The sequence below is a fragment of the Phyllostomus discolor genome, chromosome 14, assembly GCF_004126475.2.
Source record: "Phyllostomus discolor isolate MPI-MPIP mPhyDis1 chromosome 14, mPhyDis1.pri.v3, whole genome shotgun sequence".
Classification (NCBI taxonomy): domain Eukaryota; kingdom Metazoa; phylum Chordata; class Mammalia; order Chiroptera; family Phyllostomidae; genus Phyllostomus; species Phyllostomus discolor.
In genome coordinates this window covers 14,869,541-14,890,041 of record NC_040916.2, presented here as the reverse complement: position 1 = coordinate 14,890,041, position 20,501 = coordinate 14,869,541, and the positions used below count along the sequence as shown (strand labels likewise).

Sequence of the window (20,501 nt, the reverse complement as noted above, 5' to 3'; positions counted from 1 at the left end):
TTAAAATCTGCTTGTTATCTTTCTAAAAATTAAAAAAAAATTTTTTTTGCAGTCTACTGAAGGGAAGAAGCGGGGATAAATGGGGTGGGGGGCAGCTGTGGCGTCCCCCCAAGCCCCACCATGGGAAACAGACCCTCCTCCCCACCTCCCACCTTCCCTGTACAATGAGGGACTTACATTAATTGTGGTAAAAAATAAATAAATAAAATTTACCATTTTTAACTGTAACTTCAGCAGGTTTAAGTATATTAAGTGTTGTGCAACACATGTCCAGAACTTTTTCATCCTGAAAAGCTAAAACTGCTATTGCATCTCAAATTAGCCCTAAGACATTCTAAAACCGTATGGATCAGAAAGCAAAATATATCCAAATCTAAGCCCACCATGAGGACATAATTTGGGCAGAGAGGACAAGAATACAAAACAGTCTGTCTCTTTTAAGTAATGGTTTTCTTTATAGAGCATATAAAACATGACTGTAAATATATGTGTTTTTTTACTTAAGAAAGTAATCTCTCTTAATGCCAGAGACAACATCTTATGCATGTTTGCAGCCACAATGTCCAGCTACAGAAAGCACTCAATGAACACTGCTGACAGCATTAGGGGAAACTGTTCAGTTTCCTAATCTAATTCGACTTAGTCTTATCCATTCAATAAACTGGTCCTCTAACAACCACTCCCAGGAATACTCTGTTAGCCTATGTTTGCACCGGTTTTCAAAAACTTAAGTTTAAAAAAAAAAGTGCTATTAATTCAGGTTTCCAAATTCCCAGGACTGTGCTCACATAATAATCTGTTCACATGAATGGAGTATAAAGATAAGCTTTCTACTTACCATATAGTTACCGTAAGCATGATCAAACATTTCCAGTACTTGATTCCTAATTTTAAAAGAGCAGAAAGAGAAAAAAGTTCAGTATATTCCACTTATTGTCTTCCAAAAAGTAAATGTTCCTTCACAAGCACACACCAGTAGAAAAAAAAAATAAAAACATTTACTCGGGAAGGGACAGGAAGTGCACCAGGGCTAGTCAGTGAGCCTGCGTGACCCACCAGAGCTGGGCCAGGCCGTCAGTATTCCTCCCCAGCGACTCATGTAAAATTCATCTTATAATTTTTCCAAAGAAAATTGATGAATGATGCATACCACGCAGAAAGAAGGAAACCTGATACTGAGAAACAATTACCTCTTAACAAAATTATTTACCATCTGTCCAGAAAAGGGGAACGTTGCTCGAGCGCCCCCAGAAGAAAGTGCTACTGCTTACACTGTGTGTTCTACCAAAGACAGTTGTGGGTGAGTGTATACACTGACAGGAAACAGCGATACTATCAAGCCTCTGCCTCTCCTCTCAAACTGGATAAAATCACGAGTGTCTAGTCTGTCACGTTTTCAGAAGATACATTTGATGACTTTATGGTGTACTCTCACCTCCTTTAAAAAACTGTAAAAAAAACAAATAAAAAATATTCACCTCTAAAATGAGAGAACTTACCCTCAAAAAGAGATCTGCATGCTTTGGCTGTTGGTCAAAATCCCCAAACTGGCTGTTTAAAATGGTGATTTCTGATGTCCACACCAGATTTACTAAGTCAAATCTGCAAGGCTGGAAGCAAGGATCAGCCTCCAATTAAACTCTCTCAAGTTTGGGGACTTGAGAACTATCGGAAAAACTGTAAAAGTTAATGTTATGGCTAAAGTTTCTCAATAATTAGGAAGGGAAAAAATATTTAATAGTACCTTATTAACTCTTACTATGAGTCCCAAGTACCTAATGGCAAGAATTGCAGAAGTGTTAGAGAAGATGACCGGGTGTGTTATACTGCAACTGTCGGTTTAAAAACTGTAATCATGGATGATGAAATACTGGTGATAATAAAGTTAGCAAACAGAAAAGGACTAATTTCCAGATCCTATAGCCACAAAATCAAAAATCAAACTTGTGAAGTGAATAAACTAAGTCCTGACAACTTTTTATATTAATTGTTCAGCAACACTTACTCACCAAAAACAAGACTTTATCCCTTTACTAAAACATAATTCTTTGTGTTTATATGTATAACAAGATATGGCTTGACTTATCTAAGAAAATTACCAAGTATCTTAAAGAATCCTTCTCAACATTTATTGTCTTACAAGTGATAAAGATATCTCTAATCAGCTAATAAACCAAAAACATATAAGTTAAAATTTCCCTTTCAGGCAATGATATCAATAAATGGAATATAGGAATTCTTTTTCCTTCCCCTGAACTAAAATGCAAGACTGTTACCAAGAAGCGGAAATTCCTGTGTCAATGGCAGTGCCCAGGCATATGTACTACGGACAACATAAGCTTTAACCTGTTAACCCACTTTGCAAGCACTCAATTTTCAAGACTATGAGGATATTATAAATGCATACAAGGACACATTATTTTTCAGTCCTTACAGTTATACAGCACATGACCAGCAATTCCACAACACATACTTCAAACTGAAGATACTTAATGTCCAGTTAACCTTCTCTCTTACTTTAACATAAAAGTCATAACAAAGTCTATTTAAATACAGAATGGTAGGGTAATTACTATATTAAACAAAAAGTGTTTCTGTAAAGATGTATATCTATTTAACAAATCCAATTAAAATATACTGGAAATCAGATCCATAGTTCAAAAATTATGTCTCTTTCTTCATTTCTAAATAATTCCTATAAGTCAGCTTTTTCTAAAATTACATTGCCTGCCAACGTGCTACAGAAACTGGATTGTTTTATACTTCTTTTATATGAAAAGGTAGTACGAACTGCTGTAGCATTTAAAACACAAAAGCAAAAGATAAGTTGTTCCAGGAAGGTGAAGGCTACATAGGACTAGGTAAATAATTCCAGGAACTATTAACTTCAAGAAACTATTCAACCGCTTATTATTCTGGACAATTCCAGTATTTATCGCCAGTTTGATTCCAGGGGAGGAGAAAAGGGGTGGGGAATTTTGCTTTCTATCATAAATCATTCTTTGGGCTTTACGAATATCTCACAGGTAAACTTCATGAATCAAAGGTTCATTTGCTGAAAATTTCCAGAGGGAAAAGCAGTGAAGCAATTGTGTATTTGTAGTTTATAGCCCTAAACTCTTATTCCACACTTACCGTATTATAAGGAAATCTAAATCAACAAGCCTGAGTTATTGTAACTTTCCTTTCACAAATGATCTCAAAACTGATCTGAATTGGTTGGGTTTTTCCAGTTAAAAATTAACTCGGGTCAAAAGTGACATACTCGTCAACAAACAAGATACTCGCTTGAAGCTTCTTTCTCCAACTCTTACGGGGTTGAATACCGGCTCTACCATTTAGTAGCTCAATGACTTGGAACAAGTCAACCCTGAGCCTCCATTTCCAAATCTGCAACGTGGGGATCACATCCACCTCATTAAGAAACAGGGCGGATTACAGAGATAACACGGAAGTGCCTGGCACCACATACAGTTTTTAATACCAGTGACACATTCAATTCAAAAGAGAAAATTAAAGATGCTTATTAGAGGTTAGTGGTGATTTTAATAGCTGATATTTAATCTTTTTTTCACCAAGGTCTTTTATTGCTATTTTACTTAAAAATACAAGACCCTTGCAACAATATGAACAATAGGAAGTATATAAAGTAAAACCTGATGGTTTTACCTGACCTCCCAACCCCTAAAGGTAATCATCTTTCTACGTTTTTCTGAGCTTAGACAATTTCTTTCCTATTAAAAAAAAAAAAAAAAACATGGGAAGGTACTATACATATTATTCTACAACATTTTTTGTTGCTGTTGGTCTTGGGATAATACATCCTGGATAGCCTTCCAATGACCTACCTCCTCCTTAATGTCTAAACGTCATTCCATAATATGTCACCCCAAGGAACAATTTTGTTCTTTCAAAATGCACACCCTTGTATGCCTACCTCTACATTAACAGTGCTTTTATTTCTACAGGATAGAGTCCTGGAGGTGGGATTACTGAATCAGAGTACATACAATTTAAGTTTCAGCAGTTAACAGCAAATCACTCCCACCAAGGTTTACTTCTCACACCTCAACTAGCCAAGTGCTCTATCCATATGTTTTGTATTTATCAATCTGATGACTTAAAAAACCAGCTGTCTCACTGCTTCAAGATGCCTTTTTTACATTTATGAGGTTGAGTCACTTTTCATGTTTATTGATCATTTGCATTTCTTCTTGCATGAGTTAAATCTCCAAGCCTTTTTGCCCATTTTCTACAGGTTCTTGGCTTTTTCTTACATTCCTGGGACCCAGTGTATGTTGGGAATATTGACTCTGAAATGCTGTAATTCTAACTGATAAGTTTATGACACTTTCAGACTGATAAAACTACTTGAAGTAAAGTGAATAGGTATACTTAATTGGGGCTTTTGGAAACACCACCGAATATTGTTCTGTTGTGAATATGCAGCGCAAGAAACGGTAAAACGTGTCATGCCCAAGTGCCAATGACCGCCCTCTTTCTCCGTAACAGGTGCAAACGTATTTCCTCAACTACTGTAAGATCAGCAACATTTTCCCAGAGGGGAGCTCACCTGCGCGAGAAATCCGATCATATCTCACAGGACAAACAACCGCAGGATTCTCCCGCGCAGTAACAGGGGCTGTAGCCCACTTCGCGGGCCACTGACATGGCAGCCGCGTCGACACACGGCTGGCCTCAAGGAACCTACACATGTCACCGACGACCAAGGCGACACCCTTACAGTCCCCTGGGGTCAGGACGCAGGTGCCAGCCCCCACCTCCCCGGAACCTCTCCACCCCGCTGGGGTCCTCTGGAGGCCACAAACATCCCATCGCGACGCGAGGCCACTAAATGCCTGGCTCGAAATGACAGGCACCTGTGGTCAGGCACACAAGGAAACCCACCCCAGTCTGCCAAGCACCCTTACCCAAGCTTCTGTTTTTCCTCCCTACTCATGGGCGCGGCCGCAGCCGTCCACACGGACGTGGCCATCACTAGGTACAGCGCGGCCGTCGTCGCCACCAAGTTCCATGGTGCTCGCTGGGGGACCGCGGACCCACAGCCCCGGCCGCCACCGGCTTCGCTCATGGCCCCGTGGTTCCGCGCACGCGCAGCGGCTACGCCCGGCCGGTGGGACACATCGCCGGACGCAGGTGGCAAGAGGGCTGCGAGCCGTGCCGAGGGCGGGATGCGGAAGAAAGCGAGCTGTCGCCGTCGCCGGACGGTCTCACGAAGCCACCGAGCAGGTCCCCAGCGCCGGCGCCGCCAGCACCCTCCGCCCTTCCAGCCCGAGCACCTCCCCCAGCTTTCCGGTGTCGTAGTCTAGGAAACCGCCTCCCCCGGCGCTACTTCCGGGTGGGGCGCCTCGGGACCAATGGGGGCCGCATCGCGGAGGGGCTGGCTCCGGGGGCCGGGGGCCGCATTGGCCCCGAGACAGGAGACGTGGACAAAAGGCGGGACTGCGGACGCCTCTGGCGCTTGGGCCCTCCTCCGACCCGTGAACTTGGAGGCTGAAGACTACAGGTCCCAGCGTGCACTGCTTCTTCCCTGGAGGTCCGGCACCCCGACTCCGCCTAGCTGAGTTCCCACTCTGGGTGGGCGCTCCGCACCCTGGGTCGGGTGGCCCTCGGAGGGTCACGGGCAGTTCCTGGGATCCGCCTTTGCCCGGCTCCCTGCGGCCAGCCCTTCCTTCCCGGAGCTGGGCAGCTCTTTATCCGTCTTGCCGCGAATGACGTTTCCCTGACGGTTGGCCGGACGAAGCTCACATGTCCCTGGTTCGGTGCCACACACTTTAGGGAATAGCGTTGTTTGGAGTGATCCTCTGCCCTCAGGGAGATTACAAAACTGTAACAGCAATAAAGAATTGAGGCTTCCACGTCAGTATGCTGGGAGTTTTACTTGCAGTCTCTCATGCACTCTTCCCAACTGTGATAGGTAAGACCCTTTGCAACTTGCAAACGAGGAAGCTCAGGCTAGGGAAGATAGGGAACAAGCCTTGTCACACTGCTAGGTTAGATCGGAGTCCAGCCAGCCTTATGACCCTGGGAGCCCTTGCTTGGAACCACGGCGTAATACCACGAGAGTGAAGGAGAGCACGTGAGGCCTCAGACTTGATTAATAACGGTTATCTAAGAAGCTCACTGGAAGGACAGTGGTGTGAGCTGCAGAGAAAGTTTAATGCAGGAGATTGGAACCTGCAATTTATTTTTGATGACAGAGTCCTGTGTTAACCACTCATAAAGTGAGGCATAGGCTCCTCTTGAGAAACCACATAATTTTTAATCTGTGATAATTCAATAGGTATGTGCAGAGTTTGGGAGCTTGGAGGTGAGTTCTGCGACCGCAAGAAATCGCTTACTCACCCACTCAGACGCATTCAGCTCTCGTTCTGGAAACTTGTCTTCCTTGAATTCTGTCACCTTGCATCAGCCACTTCCCTCTGGGACTGGTGACATCAGTGACTCCTGTTCCTTTCCTGCCTCTCTTCTCTGCATGTTAAGGTTTTCTTTTTTTTTTTTCTCTTTATACTCTGATCCTTGGTGATTTCTTCCACTCAGGTGGATTCAACTGTCATATCCTTGAGGTTGATTTCTAAATCAGTATCTGTCCTGATCTCTGGACACACATCTCCACCTCCCTAGTAGAAAGTCCCTTCTGTCTGGCCCAAGGGTGACTCCAGTGTCACGGGTTCACTGGTTCAAATGAATGCATCAGAATCATCTTCAACCCATCTTCCTCCTTTGTGGTTCATGCCCAATCAGCTGCCAAATTAAATAGATTCTACATCTGCGATCACTGCCTTTCCACTCCTACTTCTGCTCAGTCCCAAGCTCCATCACCTGTTTCCTGAGCCATGGCAATGGCCTGCTAAATTATTTCCCTGCCAACCTACTTTTCTGTACATTGCTCCCAGAGTTAGCACTCGAGGACATCTGTAAACTCTCTGAACACATCATCTCCCTTCTACCCCTGCCCTGCCCTGTACCCCAATACGATAACTCATAGATTCTCATATTACATCTTTTCTATGCCTTTGCTCTTACTGTACCTTCATCCATCCTGCCGTCTCTGTAGAACACTCCCCACCCATTAAGTCTCAGACTCCATCTCCAAAAAACCCTTTCAAAACCTCCAGTCCTTACAAGGCATCCTGGCCCCTCTTCTTCCATTGTGCTCTGTGTCTTTATTATTGTTTCTCAGTCAGCCACATCCACTAGAATGTGACTGTTTGGAGGGTATTGACGTTAGCTTATTTACGTGTCTGTTCAAGGACTGAGCTGTGTGCCTCTCCTGTTACAGATTCTCCATAAGTGTTGGTGGACATGCTTGTTTCCTTACTCCTTCAGTTTCCTTATCTACTTACCGTGTGAAAACCCATGAGGTCATTGCTGTACGATATTTAATTTAGTCCTTCTTATGGACCTGCAACCCTATGTTGGTTCCGCCCTGGATCCTCTTTGGCAGCTTTAATGATGAAGTTAACTAAATAAATAATACCTGTGCATTGTTCTGGGTCCTGGCATTGAGAACAGGATGAGATGAAGGTCAACACCCACCATCCAGTATTTGAAAACTAAGAACAAAGGGAACAGCGAAATAGTCGGTGACATTTAATACTGGCCTTTCCTCTGTAGAATTTTCTCTTTTTTTCTCCTGTGGCCTATTTGTTTGTTTTCAAACTAACACTGCATTTTAGAAATGTATAATGAGAACCTAGAATATGTTCTTTGTTGACTTGCTAAATAACAAGCATCTTTTTCTCCCTCACTGAAATTCAATTTCTAGCCAATGATTGAGTCCATTTCCGCCTGATCTCTGCAAAACCCCAAGAGGGAATGTTGGGACTGCAGTTTGTCGTATCTGAAGTGGAGCCCCTGGAAGTGAAAGAAAAATATATTTGCACAGCACATTACAAAAGAGAATCCATTTTAACCCCTTAATGGAAAGAATAGAAATTCTCAGCGAATGGGCAGTTTGCAGACACTAGGAAAAATTTGTTTCTTCTTTAAAAACCTACACACATTGTTTTAGAACCTATACACTCAGTGATGAAAAGGATATGGGAGTTACACAAGAGAGACTTGGGCGCGTTACGCAGGGGGAGAAACGCTTGTGTGAAGCATTAAGGAGAAGAGGGATAAGGACTTTTAAAGAATATGGACTAGATTTTAGATGGGTAAAGCTCATTGAAAATGGCAAGAAATAAGAGTCATTAATAAGATGCCCTTTAACCAGTTAAGAGTTTGTTTGCATGGCCTTGTGGCTTATGTAAACACGCATGCTCACTTGGTGTTCCCTTTGTTTACTTGCCTGGATGGACCAGGAGTTGGGGCAGGGTGGGAGTCCTGATTAGAATCCTATGGATTCACACACAAGGGAGAGTCTCCACTTTAATATTGTGGCTCAGACAGAGTCCCTAGAGGCTGCGACCAGCTGCGGGACACTGACGATAGAGCAGCAGTTGCCGCTAAATGATTTGAATTCTTTAATAGGACAGATCTGTTTACTCCTCAACTCTGGGGTGGAATTTGGGAGTGGTGATTTTGTCATTCTTCAAATCACTTTTCCTATGATATGATAGCGTGTGGCATTTACAGAACACTTTTCTTTTTGAGAACCCAATCTTGCAAACACTAAAAAAAAAAAAAAAGACAGTACTTATTCTACATCCACAGCTTGAGACTGTATGGCGCTGGAAAAAGTATTTCATACGAAACGTACTCGGGGAGTGTCGTAGGCTGACTCCATGCCTGGCTGTCTGCTTGATTTATCCAAATGCAAAGACAGAGGGTGGGGAGTTTGGGCGATGTACTCCCCCTAATGATGTTTCCAGATCACGATTTGAGATCTTCACAATCACTTCAGCTCCAGATTACTGTTTCACTTCTCTCACTAACACCCGCGCCAGCTCTCTCAGGCGAGAGATTTTGCTCCTGAGTCATGTTTAACGTTAAGCTCACTCTTGTGGTTGGGTCTGTCGGTTAGTAGCCATTTTCCATTATGTATCAGAAAACAAAACAAAACAAAAAAAAAGTGACATGGCTCTTCACAAGCTGGTGCATCTTGCCCCCGGCCCCTCTCCTAAATCCTCATTTTGCACTATTCACGCAGATCTTACTTGACATGTCAGTGTGGGCACACAGGTGTTAAGTCTGCCCCATTCAACGGCATTCCACACAGGTAGCAGAGGCGGCACAGGGGCCAAGAACAAGCGTTCCCAGGGTTCCCAGCCAGCTCTGCCACTTCATAGCTGTGTTATCTTAAGCAGATTACTGAATTTCTTTGTGCCTTAGTTTCCTCATTTGTAAACAGGAATAAGAACACAGTGGGCCCTCTGTATCTCTGGATCCTGTATCCAGGATTCAACCATCCGAGGTCAGAAAATACTCCCTCGCGAACTTACATTGTTGCTGGCATGTGGTGCATGGTTAGACCAGACCTATAACGGTTGCCCCTGTAGTGAACATGCACAGACTGTTTTTTTCCTTGCCGTTATTCCCTAAACAATACAGCGCAACCATTCACATAGCGTTTGCATTGTATTAGGTGTTATAAGTAACCTAGAGATGATTTAAAGTGGACAGAAGGCTGTGCTTGGATGTATATGCAAATGCTATGCCATTTTACATGAGGGACACGGGCATCTGCCGATTTGGGTATATGTGGGAATCCCGGAACCAATCTCCTAACCATACCAAAGGCCAGCTGTAGTACCTCACTCAGTGTTTTTTTGTTATTGTTTTTTTCCAGGAAGATTAAATGGTTTAATTGTTGGAATACCTTCCTTACAGGGGTCTTGTCGAGATAATAAGATGATGTGTGTAAAATATCTAGCAGTTTGAAAGGGTTCAATAAATAGCAGCTATCAATACTCTCATTATAATGGACTAGAAAGTCACGGTTGAAAGGGAGATTCCAGGGCAGATGCAGCTGCCCCACAGCCCCCAGGGACCTGGTTTTACTCTCAGCCCTGAATCTTTTTCATCACTCGAGCCATTTATTGCGTGCTGGGGCCACTCACCAAGATGGAAACCACAGGATGGAGAGCAGTTGGGGAGAGGGGATAGATGATAAGTACGGTCGAGACTGCAGAAAAGAAGATCAGAAAGTTGAGAAGTGAACCAGAGAAAAGAGCCACAGAAGTCAAAGGATGAGGAAAATGTCCACAGGGGTGTGGCCCGGGGTGTCCTAAGCTGCAGGAAGTTCAAATAAGATAAGGACAGAAAGGTATTTATCTTACTTGCACATTCCCTCAGGGTGGGTTATGTAAGCCCTGAATGCTCAGTAAATGTTGACAGAATAATTAATCCATTAAGCAGTTGGAGAGGAGCAAAGTACAAGTAAAAATGGATATGTCAATGAAAGGATTAAGCAGATTTGCTTTTATATGAACAAATGAAACGTGAAATTCGACAGGACTTATGAGGCCACGTTATGAAGTCAACTGAACTACCTTTACACACAGGTAAAGTGAGCGGCCATTCCCATGAAGGAATCGAAAAGATGACATTTCGACGTACCTCCGTATCCATTCTTCTGCTACATTACAATGCCTGAAACGTTAGTTATTCTGGAAGCTTGTGCGTGTTGACTGGATAATGGTACCTGGGAGGGGGCCATGTTAGCTAGCTAAAATGTTTGCAGAAATACCGTGAACGTCCTACTGTCATGGATTGTTAGTTTAAGATTAAAATAATGACTTTTTCTTTGCAACCCTTTTAAGTTTATGAAGGTTTCATAAACACTGTATTGTATCATTTAATAAATAGCAACCAACAATTCCCTCAAGCACCTAGTCATGGAAGCCTTCTTTCTAAGTTAAAAAAAAAAAAGTCCTTCTGTCTTTTAAAGAGATACCGTCTCATATATGAAAATGCTTAAAAATAGACAAAAGGTTTGAATATAGCACAAATGATAGTGACAATAATGCTAAACCCTTTTATTAGTAATGTTGTTACAGAGCAAACTGGTGGGCAGTGAAGGAAATACTGTTACCAAAAGGACCCCCCTTTTTTCTCCAGGAATTCCCCCCACCGTACTAGGTTCACTTTGCCCACTACTAGAGGAAAGACATCTCTCAGTGCAAGAGATTGGTGAAAAGGAAAGGAATTATTTATTTAAAAGTTATACAGACTTAGAGTAATGACTTAATGTCTTCATTAAAATACTAAAGTCCTTTAGAACACCCACAAATGCACACAGTCCTTCCTTCTCCCTCTGCCCAGTCCAGGGTACCACATCTCAGGAAAAGAAGTAGAAGCCAGTGGTTCAGGCAGCCCCTCCAGTCTGGCAGCATCCCCGCTGTGTCACTGCTGTGATCTCCAGTTCATTCAGGAGCCATGCGGCACCTTCTCATGGCCCACCAGCAAGAGTCCTTTCTCCCCTTTTCTTCCAGGCAAAGTCTCTCCTACTACCTAAGCCACGTAGCAAAAGGGAGCACCCCAAAGCCAAGTGGTCCTAACTCTCACCAAAGCCGCATGATCCTCCTCGGTATGGCTGCTGCACCAGGATTTAAATCCCTGTGCCAATCTTCCTCTGCAGCCCCACTTCGCACTCCTCCCACAATCAGTTACACCTGCCAGCATTCTGGTCTTCTTCCAGCTTTATTGGGCTGCTGTAGTAAGTCCGGGCAGGCATGGCCCCATGGTGTGGAGCCAATCACCTCTAAGCTCTCACACAGGCTCTGTAACCAGGAGGGCAGATTGCATCCCAGTTACCACCTGGGTTGAAGTCACTCCCATCCCCCTGGCTCAACACATGGCCACAGCTATTTAATATATCTATGAAACCAGTTAAAGGTCATAGAGATGTTAAATGACCATGCCAGAGGTTAGCTGCAAAGCTGTTGTATTCAAAACAGCTCTCAATGGCCCTGCTCCATGTGTCCCATCCCCCAGCTCAGGCTGGTGGGGGTGAGGACATCATATATATATTTTTCTCTAATATTTCCTGAACACCCTGAGTTCTGGACCCCATTACAAATCCCTATTTGGGGACCCCCTTGGCTGCACCCTGTCACAGTATAAGCCAAGGTACTATAAGAAAGAGATCCCACATACAATGATTTATACAAGAAAGTTGTTTATCTCCCAGATAATATCAGAAACAGGAGGGTGGTTCAGGGCCAGTGGGTAATTCTACCCCTCAAAGTCATCCAGGACCTCAGGTGCTATTCTGTCCCTGGTAGGCATTTCTGTGGTAGAAGCGGGTTTGCCAGCATCCCATAAACCTGGACAGGAAAGAGAGAGGGCAAGGCAAGCAGTTTCCTTTATAAAGGATGTGACCAGGAAGGTCCACACCTCACTGATGCTCACGGCTCATTGGAAAGGAGTTAATCAACTGACATTTTTAGCTTCTAACTGGGAAGGTATATGCCCAACTTAAATGTCAAATATATAATTAGAAAGGAGAAGAGGATACCAAATATTAGGAGACCATTGTCATTCTATGCCAAAGCCTTGCTTTGGTATTTTTACAGTCATGGTTATATGTGGTGGAGCTTTGCCCGCAGAGCCCCCTGTCCACCACGGATGAGAATAAGTCTACCAAGACATGATCTGCTTGGGGAGGAAAGGTGGCCAATCTCCCAAAGGAGAAGGACTAGGAGCCTGTTCCTCAATGGGCTTTTATTGGGTTCATTTGCACAGGAATACAGGTAAAGCTCATTAGTCATTGCCAGGCAGTAAGGATCTAACAATAGATGACAAAGAACTCTGAGGGCCTACTTTGAGTCAGGGTCAGATAGCTAAAGAGCTATAAAACTTTGAGGAACGAACTCACTTCTTGCTTGGACCCTTATCATTTAACTGGGAGCATTCTAAACAAAGCAGGTCTCACAGGATTTTACATATTCTTTCTTAGGCCTGATTGCCCCAGGGAACCCGCCCTTTCCAGCACAGGGCTGCACCACCCTCTGTCATTGCTTCAGGCTTAAGTCAGGCAGGGGAAGTAAGGCAGCCAAGACATTAGGAGACTTCTTGCAGACAGAATGAGGACTCAGGCTTTGCCAAAGCCGAGGGGCAAGGGTCCATCACCCCCTTTTGCTGTAGCCCCCCAAGGTCCTTCCCTGGCAGCCTCCCATGTGACCATGCCTGTCTTAAGTTGTTCCCCCCTTAGGGAATTGTACCTGTCATTGTCTAACTGACCAAGCATTGGGGGCCAGTTATGGATGAAGTAAAAGGAGCAGAAGTGGTGCTCCTGCCAAGGAGATAAGCTTTTGTCTCCTTAGTGTCTTACAGTCCAAGGTTGCTCCCTCAGCCTTAGCCTTGGTGGGGGTTACATCTTCTGAAACCAGGCAGGGCGGTTCCCAACAGTTATACTCACAGTGAAGATGCAAATATGACTTTTTGATATGCTCATGGATTCCTAAAATGGGCTAACTGAAAAACCTGTGCCATTTTACTTTTAATTTTGCTTATTGTGTGTAGTTTATCTCTCAAATTCTTAAGTATTATCAACAAATAATAGGATCTCCTTGGAGAGGTGTTTAAAAAAAAATCATTACTTTGTCTGAGCCTTGGGTAGATTTTACAATTGCTTATCTGGAGGATTTGCCTTTTCCTTTCTCCTCTGTCTAAGATGCAAAGAGATAATGTGTTACTGGAAATACTTCCAGGCAGCTTCCCTTGAGAGTGCTTCAGTCTCTTGGTGATAAAAGATGCAGCTAGTAAACAGTAAAAGCAGTATTATGAGTCGCTGCAGTCGCTCCTGGAATAAAAGAATTAAATATAATAGGATTAACCAAAAGTACTAGAAGGTTGTTATTCACTGGTCTGCTTGGACAGGTGGAGTCTGTTAGAAGTTGATAAGAAATCTGAATGGTTTGCCAAGTTATTTAATTTGCTGGATATTAGGTTTTGGTGAGAAAGCAGGGACATTAGGAGGGAGGCACCCAAGGAAGTAGGAACGTACACTAGTTAAACAGAAGTGTTCTCTTAGCACTTCCACTCCTTCAGGGTGCCAGGGAAGCTGGAGTTTAGACACCATTTTCATGCATTTATGAAGTTTTCTTTGTTTTTCACTCCAGAAATCTGATTCATGATTTCATTAATGGCAGACTCTAGAACCACGCTGGTGAATATGGTAGCCACTTGCCACATTTGGCTCTTGAGCACATGAAACGTGGTTATTTCATCAACGTATACTGGATTTCAAAGATCTGTTATAAAAAAGTAATGGAGACTATGTGACAATTTTAACATTGATTACATTGTTTAAGTGAGCATATTTTAGATATGTTGGGTTAAATAAAACACATTATGAACTAATTTCACCTGTTTCTTTTCACTTTTTTAATGTCACCGAACCCCCTGGCTGTGGGGGGGGGGGCTCTGCCCGCAGGCCCCGCCCCCAGCCGCCATGAATGAGAATAAGTCTACCAAGACATGATTGGCTTGGGGAGGAAAGGTGGCCAATCTCCCAAAGGAGAAGGGCCAGGAGCCTTTTCCTCAGTGGGCTTTTATTGGGTTCAGTTTGCACAGGAATACAGGTAAAGCTCATTACTCATTGTCAGGCAGTAAGAATCAAACAATAGATAACATACAAAGAACTATGAGGGCTTATTCTGAGTCAGGGTCAGTTAGCTAAGGGGCTATAAAACTTTGGGAAACAAACTCATTTCCTGCTCGAACCCTTATCAGAAAATTGAACGCATTCTTAGCAAAGCAAGTTTCACAGGATTTTATGTAGTCTTTCTTAGGCCTGATTGCCCTAGGGAACCCGCCCTTTCCAGCACAGGGCTGCACCACCCTCTGACCTTGTTTCAAGCTTAAGTCAGTCAGGGGAAGTAAGGCAGCCAAGAGATTAGGAGACTTCTTGCAGACAGAATGAAGACTCAGGCTTTGTCAAAGCTGAGGGGCAAGGGTCCATCACCCCCTTTTTCTGTAGCCCCCAATTCCTTCCTTGGGGGGCCCCTTTGTGACGGTCTCTGTCTTAGGTTGTCCCTCCCTTGAGGAATCTTACCTGTCATTGGCTAACCTGTCAGGCTTGGGGCCAAGCAGGGTGAAGTAAAGGGGGCAGAGGTGGCGCCCCTACCAGGGAGATAAGCTTTGTCTCTTTAGGGGCTTAGAGTCCCAAGGTCTCTCACTCAGCCTTAGTCATGGGGACTTACAGCTTCTGAAACCAGACAAGGTGGTTCCCAACACCCGGCTACAGCTGGGGTAGACAGACGCCTAATCCAAAGTGGGTCTTACAGAGTCTCTTTCCCAGGAATTTGGAATCAAGATTCAGAAGTTATAGTCTTTGCCGGTTCCTGGATGTGGGAGTAAATAGAGTCAGGGGCTGTCAGTTAGTCACAGGCCTCCCTGTGCACAGGCGAGTAGAGAAAGCTACGCTGCGGAGAGGAGAATGGGACGGCTGTGCACAGGGAAGCAAAGACGGGAGACCGGGTCACCTGAGGCATAGAGACAGATGCGGAAATTACCTCCTGATGAATTTCAGGTTCTTTAGTTCCCACGAGATGCTTACTCCTCTTTTCGCCTAAGCCAGTTTGAGTAGGGTTTTGTCACTGGCATCCAAAACAGCATTTTCTGAGAGTAGCACTTGGTGACTAACATCTTACTGGTGCAGCTAAAATACGAGAACAAAGCACTGAGAAACAAATCCTAGCTGCAGGCCGAGGGATGGGAGGTAAAGGTAACCTCATCACTTACATCCCAGCACCGGTTTGGTTAGCAAGAGGTCTTCAGCACAAAATTTTAACGCATAATCCCATGGTCAAGGACTTTAGTATAGCCTTGCTAATTCCAAACTAGTATTTTTGAAAATAAATCTTGATAATGGCAGCTGGGTATAATTTATAAAGGGTCCACAGTTTTAATTAAGTGGAACGGAGCTTTGCTTTTATGATGACTGTTATGTAACTAAAAGTGAAAAAAATATATATTTCACTTAAAGGAGTGTCTCTCCAATTTTTATGGTTTCGTTAGATTTTATAGAGTAATTATGGGATTGTCTCGTTCATGGAGATTTGTTTAAAATGCTTTGTGTCCATATGTTTAATCTCATCCATTAACGGAGTCTAGCAATTTTATCTTCAGGTGTTTTTACCCACCTAGAGAAAGTTTCCCCTTGTGGTTTTGATCTAGGAATCACTATTTTTCAAAGAATCAAAAAAAAAAAAAAGAAAGAGAGGAAGGAAGGAAGGAAGGTAGGTTTATACATCAAAGGCTATTCAGAAGAAAAACTTAAACTTCAGGCTTTTCAGACTTCAAATAAACATCTGTTGTGTTTTCCACAGCATGCCTTGCTGTGCGTTAATGAGTGTGATCTCTTTCGTGTTTGTAATTTCTGAAAGCATATCAAGCAGGCGGGAATGGCCTTAAATAAATCGAGTTGTCTTTCATGTTAGACCTCTGGGGAGATTCATCAGTAACACGCAACTGAAAGTTGACCCTAGGAGTTCCTACCTCCCCACTGGGCCGTCTGTCAGAACTTGCCACGCCCCGGCGCCTGCGTCCCGGTGGTGGGAAGGCAGCGCCGGCAGGATGGTCTGGCAGATGCCAGGGCATCACCTAGGGATTCTGGGGAAGAGGAGTTGAGTCAAGAGCAGAACTTCAAAGAAGCAGCTCAGCCCTTCAGAACAGTACCCGTCAAAGAGTTATTTTAGGGAACCAATTTTACCCTGGCAACTGTGTTTTTTTCCTCCCCTTTCGCTTTATATATCACTCTCCATTACACGTGGTTGTTAACGGCCCTGAAGATAGGAGGAAATGCACCCAAAGAATTCCTCGAGGGATGGGATCCTGGGAAAACTGAGGAACCTTTGGCCAAATTTAGATTCCGGTTTAAAATATTTTTAAACATTCAAGTTTTCCTGGTTTTGACTGTAGTACATCTTCATTCTGGAATGTGAGGGGCAGGGAGAAGATTCAAAAGACAGTAATAACCATATAAACTCTCAGCAGCTCAAACCACATTTTCCATTTCATTCCATTTTCTTAGAGGCTTTTTTTTTTTTTTTTGGCCTATGCATGTATAGTAATCTTGTGATTTTTTAAGAACTCAAAACTGTAACTAAGCCTTTCCCACAGCATTGCAAACTGTTTGTAAACAATTCTTTTTGAGGTTGGCTGGTACACTCTGATATAGTGAAAATAAAATAGCTCAGCAGAAAGCTGTAGGTGGCTTTTCCTGGTGTTTTTACATTTTACGTTCAGGGCATCTATGAGTCGGGGGACCTGCAGGTAGAGAACATGGTTGGTTCTCCTCTCTCTTCTTCCTGCATTTAAAGTGGAGACTCCACTTCCACTTTGTTAGATGAGTGACTGGGGCTGTATCTTGTTGTAGAGCTTCTTGCTGGGCATGACAGCATTCATCTCTGCCATGTGCTCACGGTACAGATGTCATCGCCGATCACAAGTCACGTTGTGCGGTGACGGCCTCAGCCACCGTATCCATGATGCAGTCTTAGCTCATATTGGTGAGAATCTGGTCATACACATAATTTTTAATGACTGTTCTGTCACTCCAGGTTCTCGGTTGCAAACAACACTCTGGCTCATTCCGTGAGTTCATTTATCATTTAAATGAATGTAAATATGTTGAAATCTTGGAGGTCATGGCAGCCAGGCTTGAGGAATACATATCTCAAATCATAGCACCAGAATGCTCCAGGAATTCAACTCTACTGCTGACTTCGGAGGTGGGACACTCACTACTAGACCCTCTGTCACTGCCCCCTCAGACCTGAGGTCTCCCTGCAGGGGCCCACCACCACAGCAGAATGGATTTTTCATAGACACCTCCTTCTTCTTACCACTCTATTGAATCCAAATGTTGTAAGAGTGCGACTGACTGATGGGGCACACATCGTGTACCCATGCCCTGGCTACAAGGGAAAGTGGAAAAACACGTTGGCCACTTCTAATTAGAAACAGAAATTTCACCGATACGGTTGGGAACTTGGCAGAAGCTGTAACCTCCGCCAAGGCTAAGGCTGAGGGAGCGACCTTGGACCTTAAGCCAGCAAGGAGAGAAAAGCTTATCTCCCTGGCAGGAGTGCCACTTCTGCTCTTTTTACTTCATCCATAACTGGCCACCAATGCTTGGTCAGTTAGCCAATGATGGGTAAGATTCCCCAGGGGGGGAACAATCTAAGACAGGCACAGTCACATGGGAGGCTGCCAGGGAAGGACCTTGGGGGCTACAGCAAAAGGGGGTGATGGACCCTTGCTCCTCGGCTTTGACATAACCTGAGTCCTCATTTTGTCTGCCAGAAGTCTCCTAATCTCTTGGCTGCCTTACTTCCCCTGCCTGACTTAAGCCTGAAACAAGGACAGAGGGTGGTGCAGCCCTGCGCTGGAAAGGGCGGATTCCCTGGGGCAATCAGGCCTAAGAAAGAATATGTAAAATCCTGTAAAAACGGCTTTGTTTAGAATGCTCTCAATTAAATGACAAGGGTCCAAGCAAGAAGTGAGTTTGTTCCTCAAAGTTTTACAGCTCTTTAGCTATCTGACCCTGACTCAAAGTAGGCCCTCAGAGTTCTTTGTTATCTATTGTTAGATCCTTACTGCCTGACAATGAGTAATGAGCTTTACCTGTATTCCTGTGCAAACTGAATCCAACAAAAGCCCATTGAGGAAAAGGCTCCTGGCCCTTCTCCTTTGGGAGATTGGCCACCTTTCCTCCCCAAGCAGATCATGTCTTGGTAGACTTATTCTCAACTGTGGCAGGTGGGAAGCTGGGGGTGGGGGGGCCTGCGGGTGGGCCCTGCTGGCGGAGCCACCCCACACTATACACAAAGGATATTCATAACCTGCTAGGCAGAGAAAAAGTCTAACAAAGCCCAAAACAACTGTGTAATGCTTTACTGTATAAAGTTTCACAATATAGCTAGTAATTTCCTTATTGTTGAAAACTTGGGCCATTTAAGAAAATATATTTTTAGTCATGTTTATCAAGGTATAATTTACATAAGACTAACATGCACCCTTTCTGTATACAGTTACATGAGTATTAACAAATGCATATACAGGCCTGGAGCAACCGCTGTAATCAAGATATAGAACTGTAATCAAGCTATCAAGTCCCGGCTGGTGTGGCTCAGTGGATCGAGTGCCAGCCTCTGAACCAGAGGGTTGCCAGTTCGATTCCCAGTCAGGGCACATGCCTGGGTCATGGGCCAGGTCCCCAGTAGGGGGTGCTCGAGAGGCAACCATACATTAATGTTTCTCTCCTTCTCCTTCTCCTTCTCCTTCCCTTCCCCTCTCTCTAAAAATAAATAAATAAAATCTTTAAAGAAAGATATGAACAGTTCACCCCCAAAATTCCCTTACCTGCCACTTGGCAATCAATCCCTCCCATTACCCGCAACTGCAGGCAACCAATGATCTATTTTTAGTCTATAGTTTTTCCTTTCCCGGCATGTCGTATAAAAGGAAGCATATCGGACACATCCCTTTTTGTCTGACTTTCTTCACTCTAATCGTTCTGAGAGTCGTCCATGTTACCACCGTGTATGTCAGTGGAGCACTTCTTTTTATTGTTGAGTAGTAGCCTATCGGATGGATGTACCACAGTCTGTACATTCACCACCTAAAGGACATACAGGTTGTTTTCTAGTTTTTGACAATTGTTGATACCGCAACTAAAGAAGTGGCATACAAGTTTAGTGGACTCCTCTCAAGACCCCCATCCGCCTCATCCTAGCCACACCAAATAAACATGTGATCTAAGAAAAACTATGCAGAAGCAGTTTCACATCAACCTGCTTACCTCCGATTCCAATCTGATCATTGGCCCTCAATAGCATTTGCGGAGGAGCTGCTCTGGGAAGGGTTCTCGCATACTGGGTGCTTGTTATGGTGGGAAGACGCTGGTGGTGAGGTTTCCGCCACACCCACTGTCCCATCACCCCCTGCCTTGATTTCTCCAAAGTCCCTTCCTCTCTAGTCTGAAGCTGTTGATGCCATAGAACTAAGGCTGAGATTACAGACAACGTTTATGCCAGGCAGGGAAGCAGATGCCTCTTTTGGGCTCTCCCTGGCCATGGAGTTTGCCAATGTCGGGCCCGTGTCCACCCTGTGCACGTGTTTCTCCAGCACCCACTAGAGTGCTGGCACGTAATCGATCCGCCGTCATTACTTTTGGGATGAAGTGAACTCGTGGAGGAATGAGCAACTGTTGACATTGGCGAGTAAGTATTGTCTTATTTACAATTAGAGACAGAATGAATGTGTCACTCAGTGTTACCCACTGAGAATAAATGTGTTTGCACAGCCGTTCAATTACGTCAAGAGTAATTGCCCATGGCTGTAGTTAGACATAATCTAATTCCTAGCGAAACAAGCACATGCAGTTTCGAAGCGTAATTACATCTGACACGAAGGGACTTCCCTGTGGATTTCTTCCTGGTGACAGAAAATTAAAAGTTCCATAACTTGGAACAGAGACTCACCTTTTCATCACCGAGGGATGCTCCTCCCAGCTCCACTGACGACATTTGCTTAAGGGATGAAACGAGCCCCATTCCAAAGAAACAGGACATCTGGACGTCTCT

The 20,501-nt window shown here is 44.1% G+C and overlaps 1 protein-coding gene across 8 annotated transcripts in view; it reads right to left on the bottom strand.

Moving 5' to 3' along the window:
- Positions 1 to 5,318, bottom strand: part of EDEM3 (ER degradation enhancing alpha-mannosidase like protein 3) — a 53,900-nt gene extending 48,582 nt beyond the window's left edge. For 4 of the 8 annotated variants that reach the window (XM_028530686.2, XM_036014989.1, XM_036014992.1 and 1 more), the window contains exons 1-2: positions 4,932 to 5,317; positions 839 to 884 (exon numbers count right to left, since the gene is read on the bottom strand). In XM_028530686.2, the coding sequence (XP_028386487.1) occupies positions 839 to 884; positions 4,932 to 5,092 (207 nt within the window). In that variant the 5' untranslated portion in view covers positions 5,093 to 5,317. Of the gene's footprint in view, positions 1 to 838; positions 885 to 4,931 lie in introns of all 8 variants that reach the window. The other 4 variants (XM_028530688.2, XM_028530689.2, XM_036014990.1 and 1 more) reach the window with 3 other exon arrangements.
- Between the last annotated feature and the right edge of the window lie 15,183 nt (positions 5,319 to 20,501).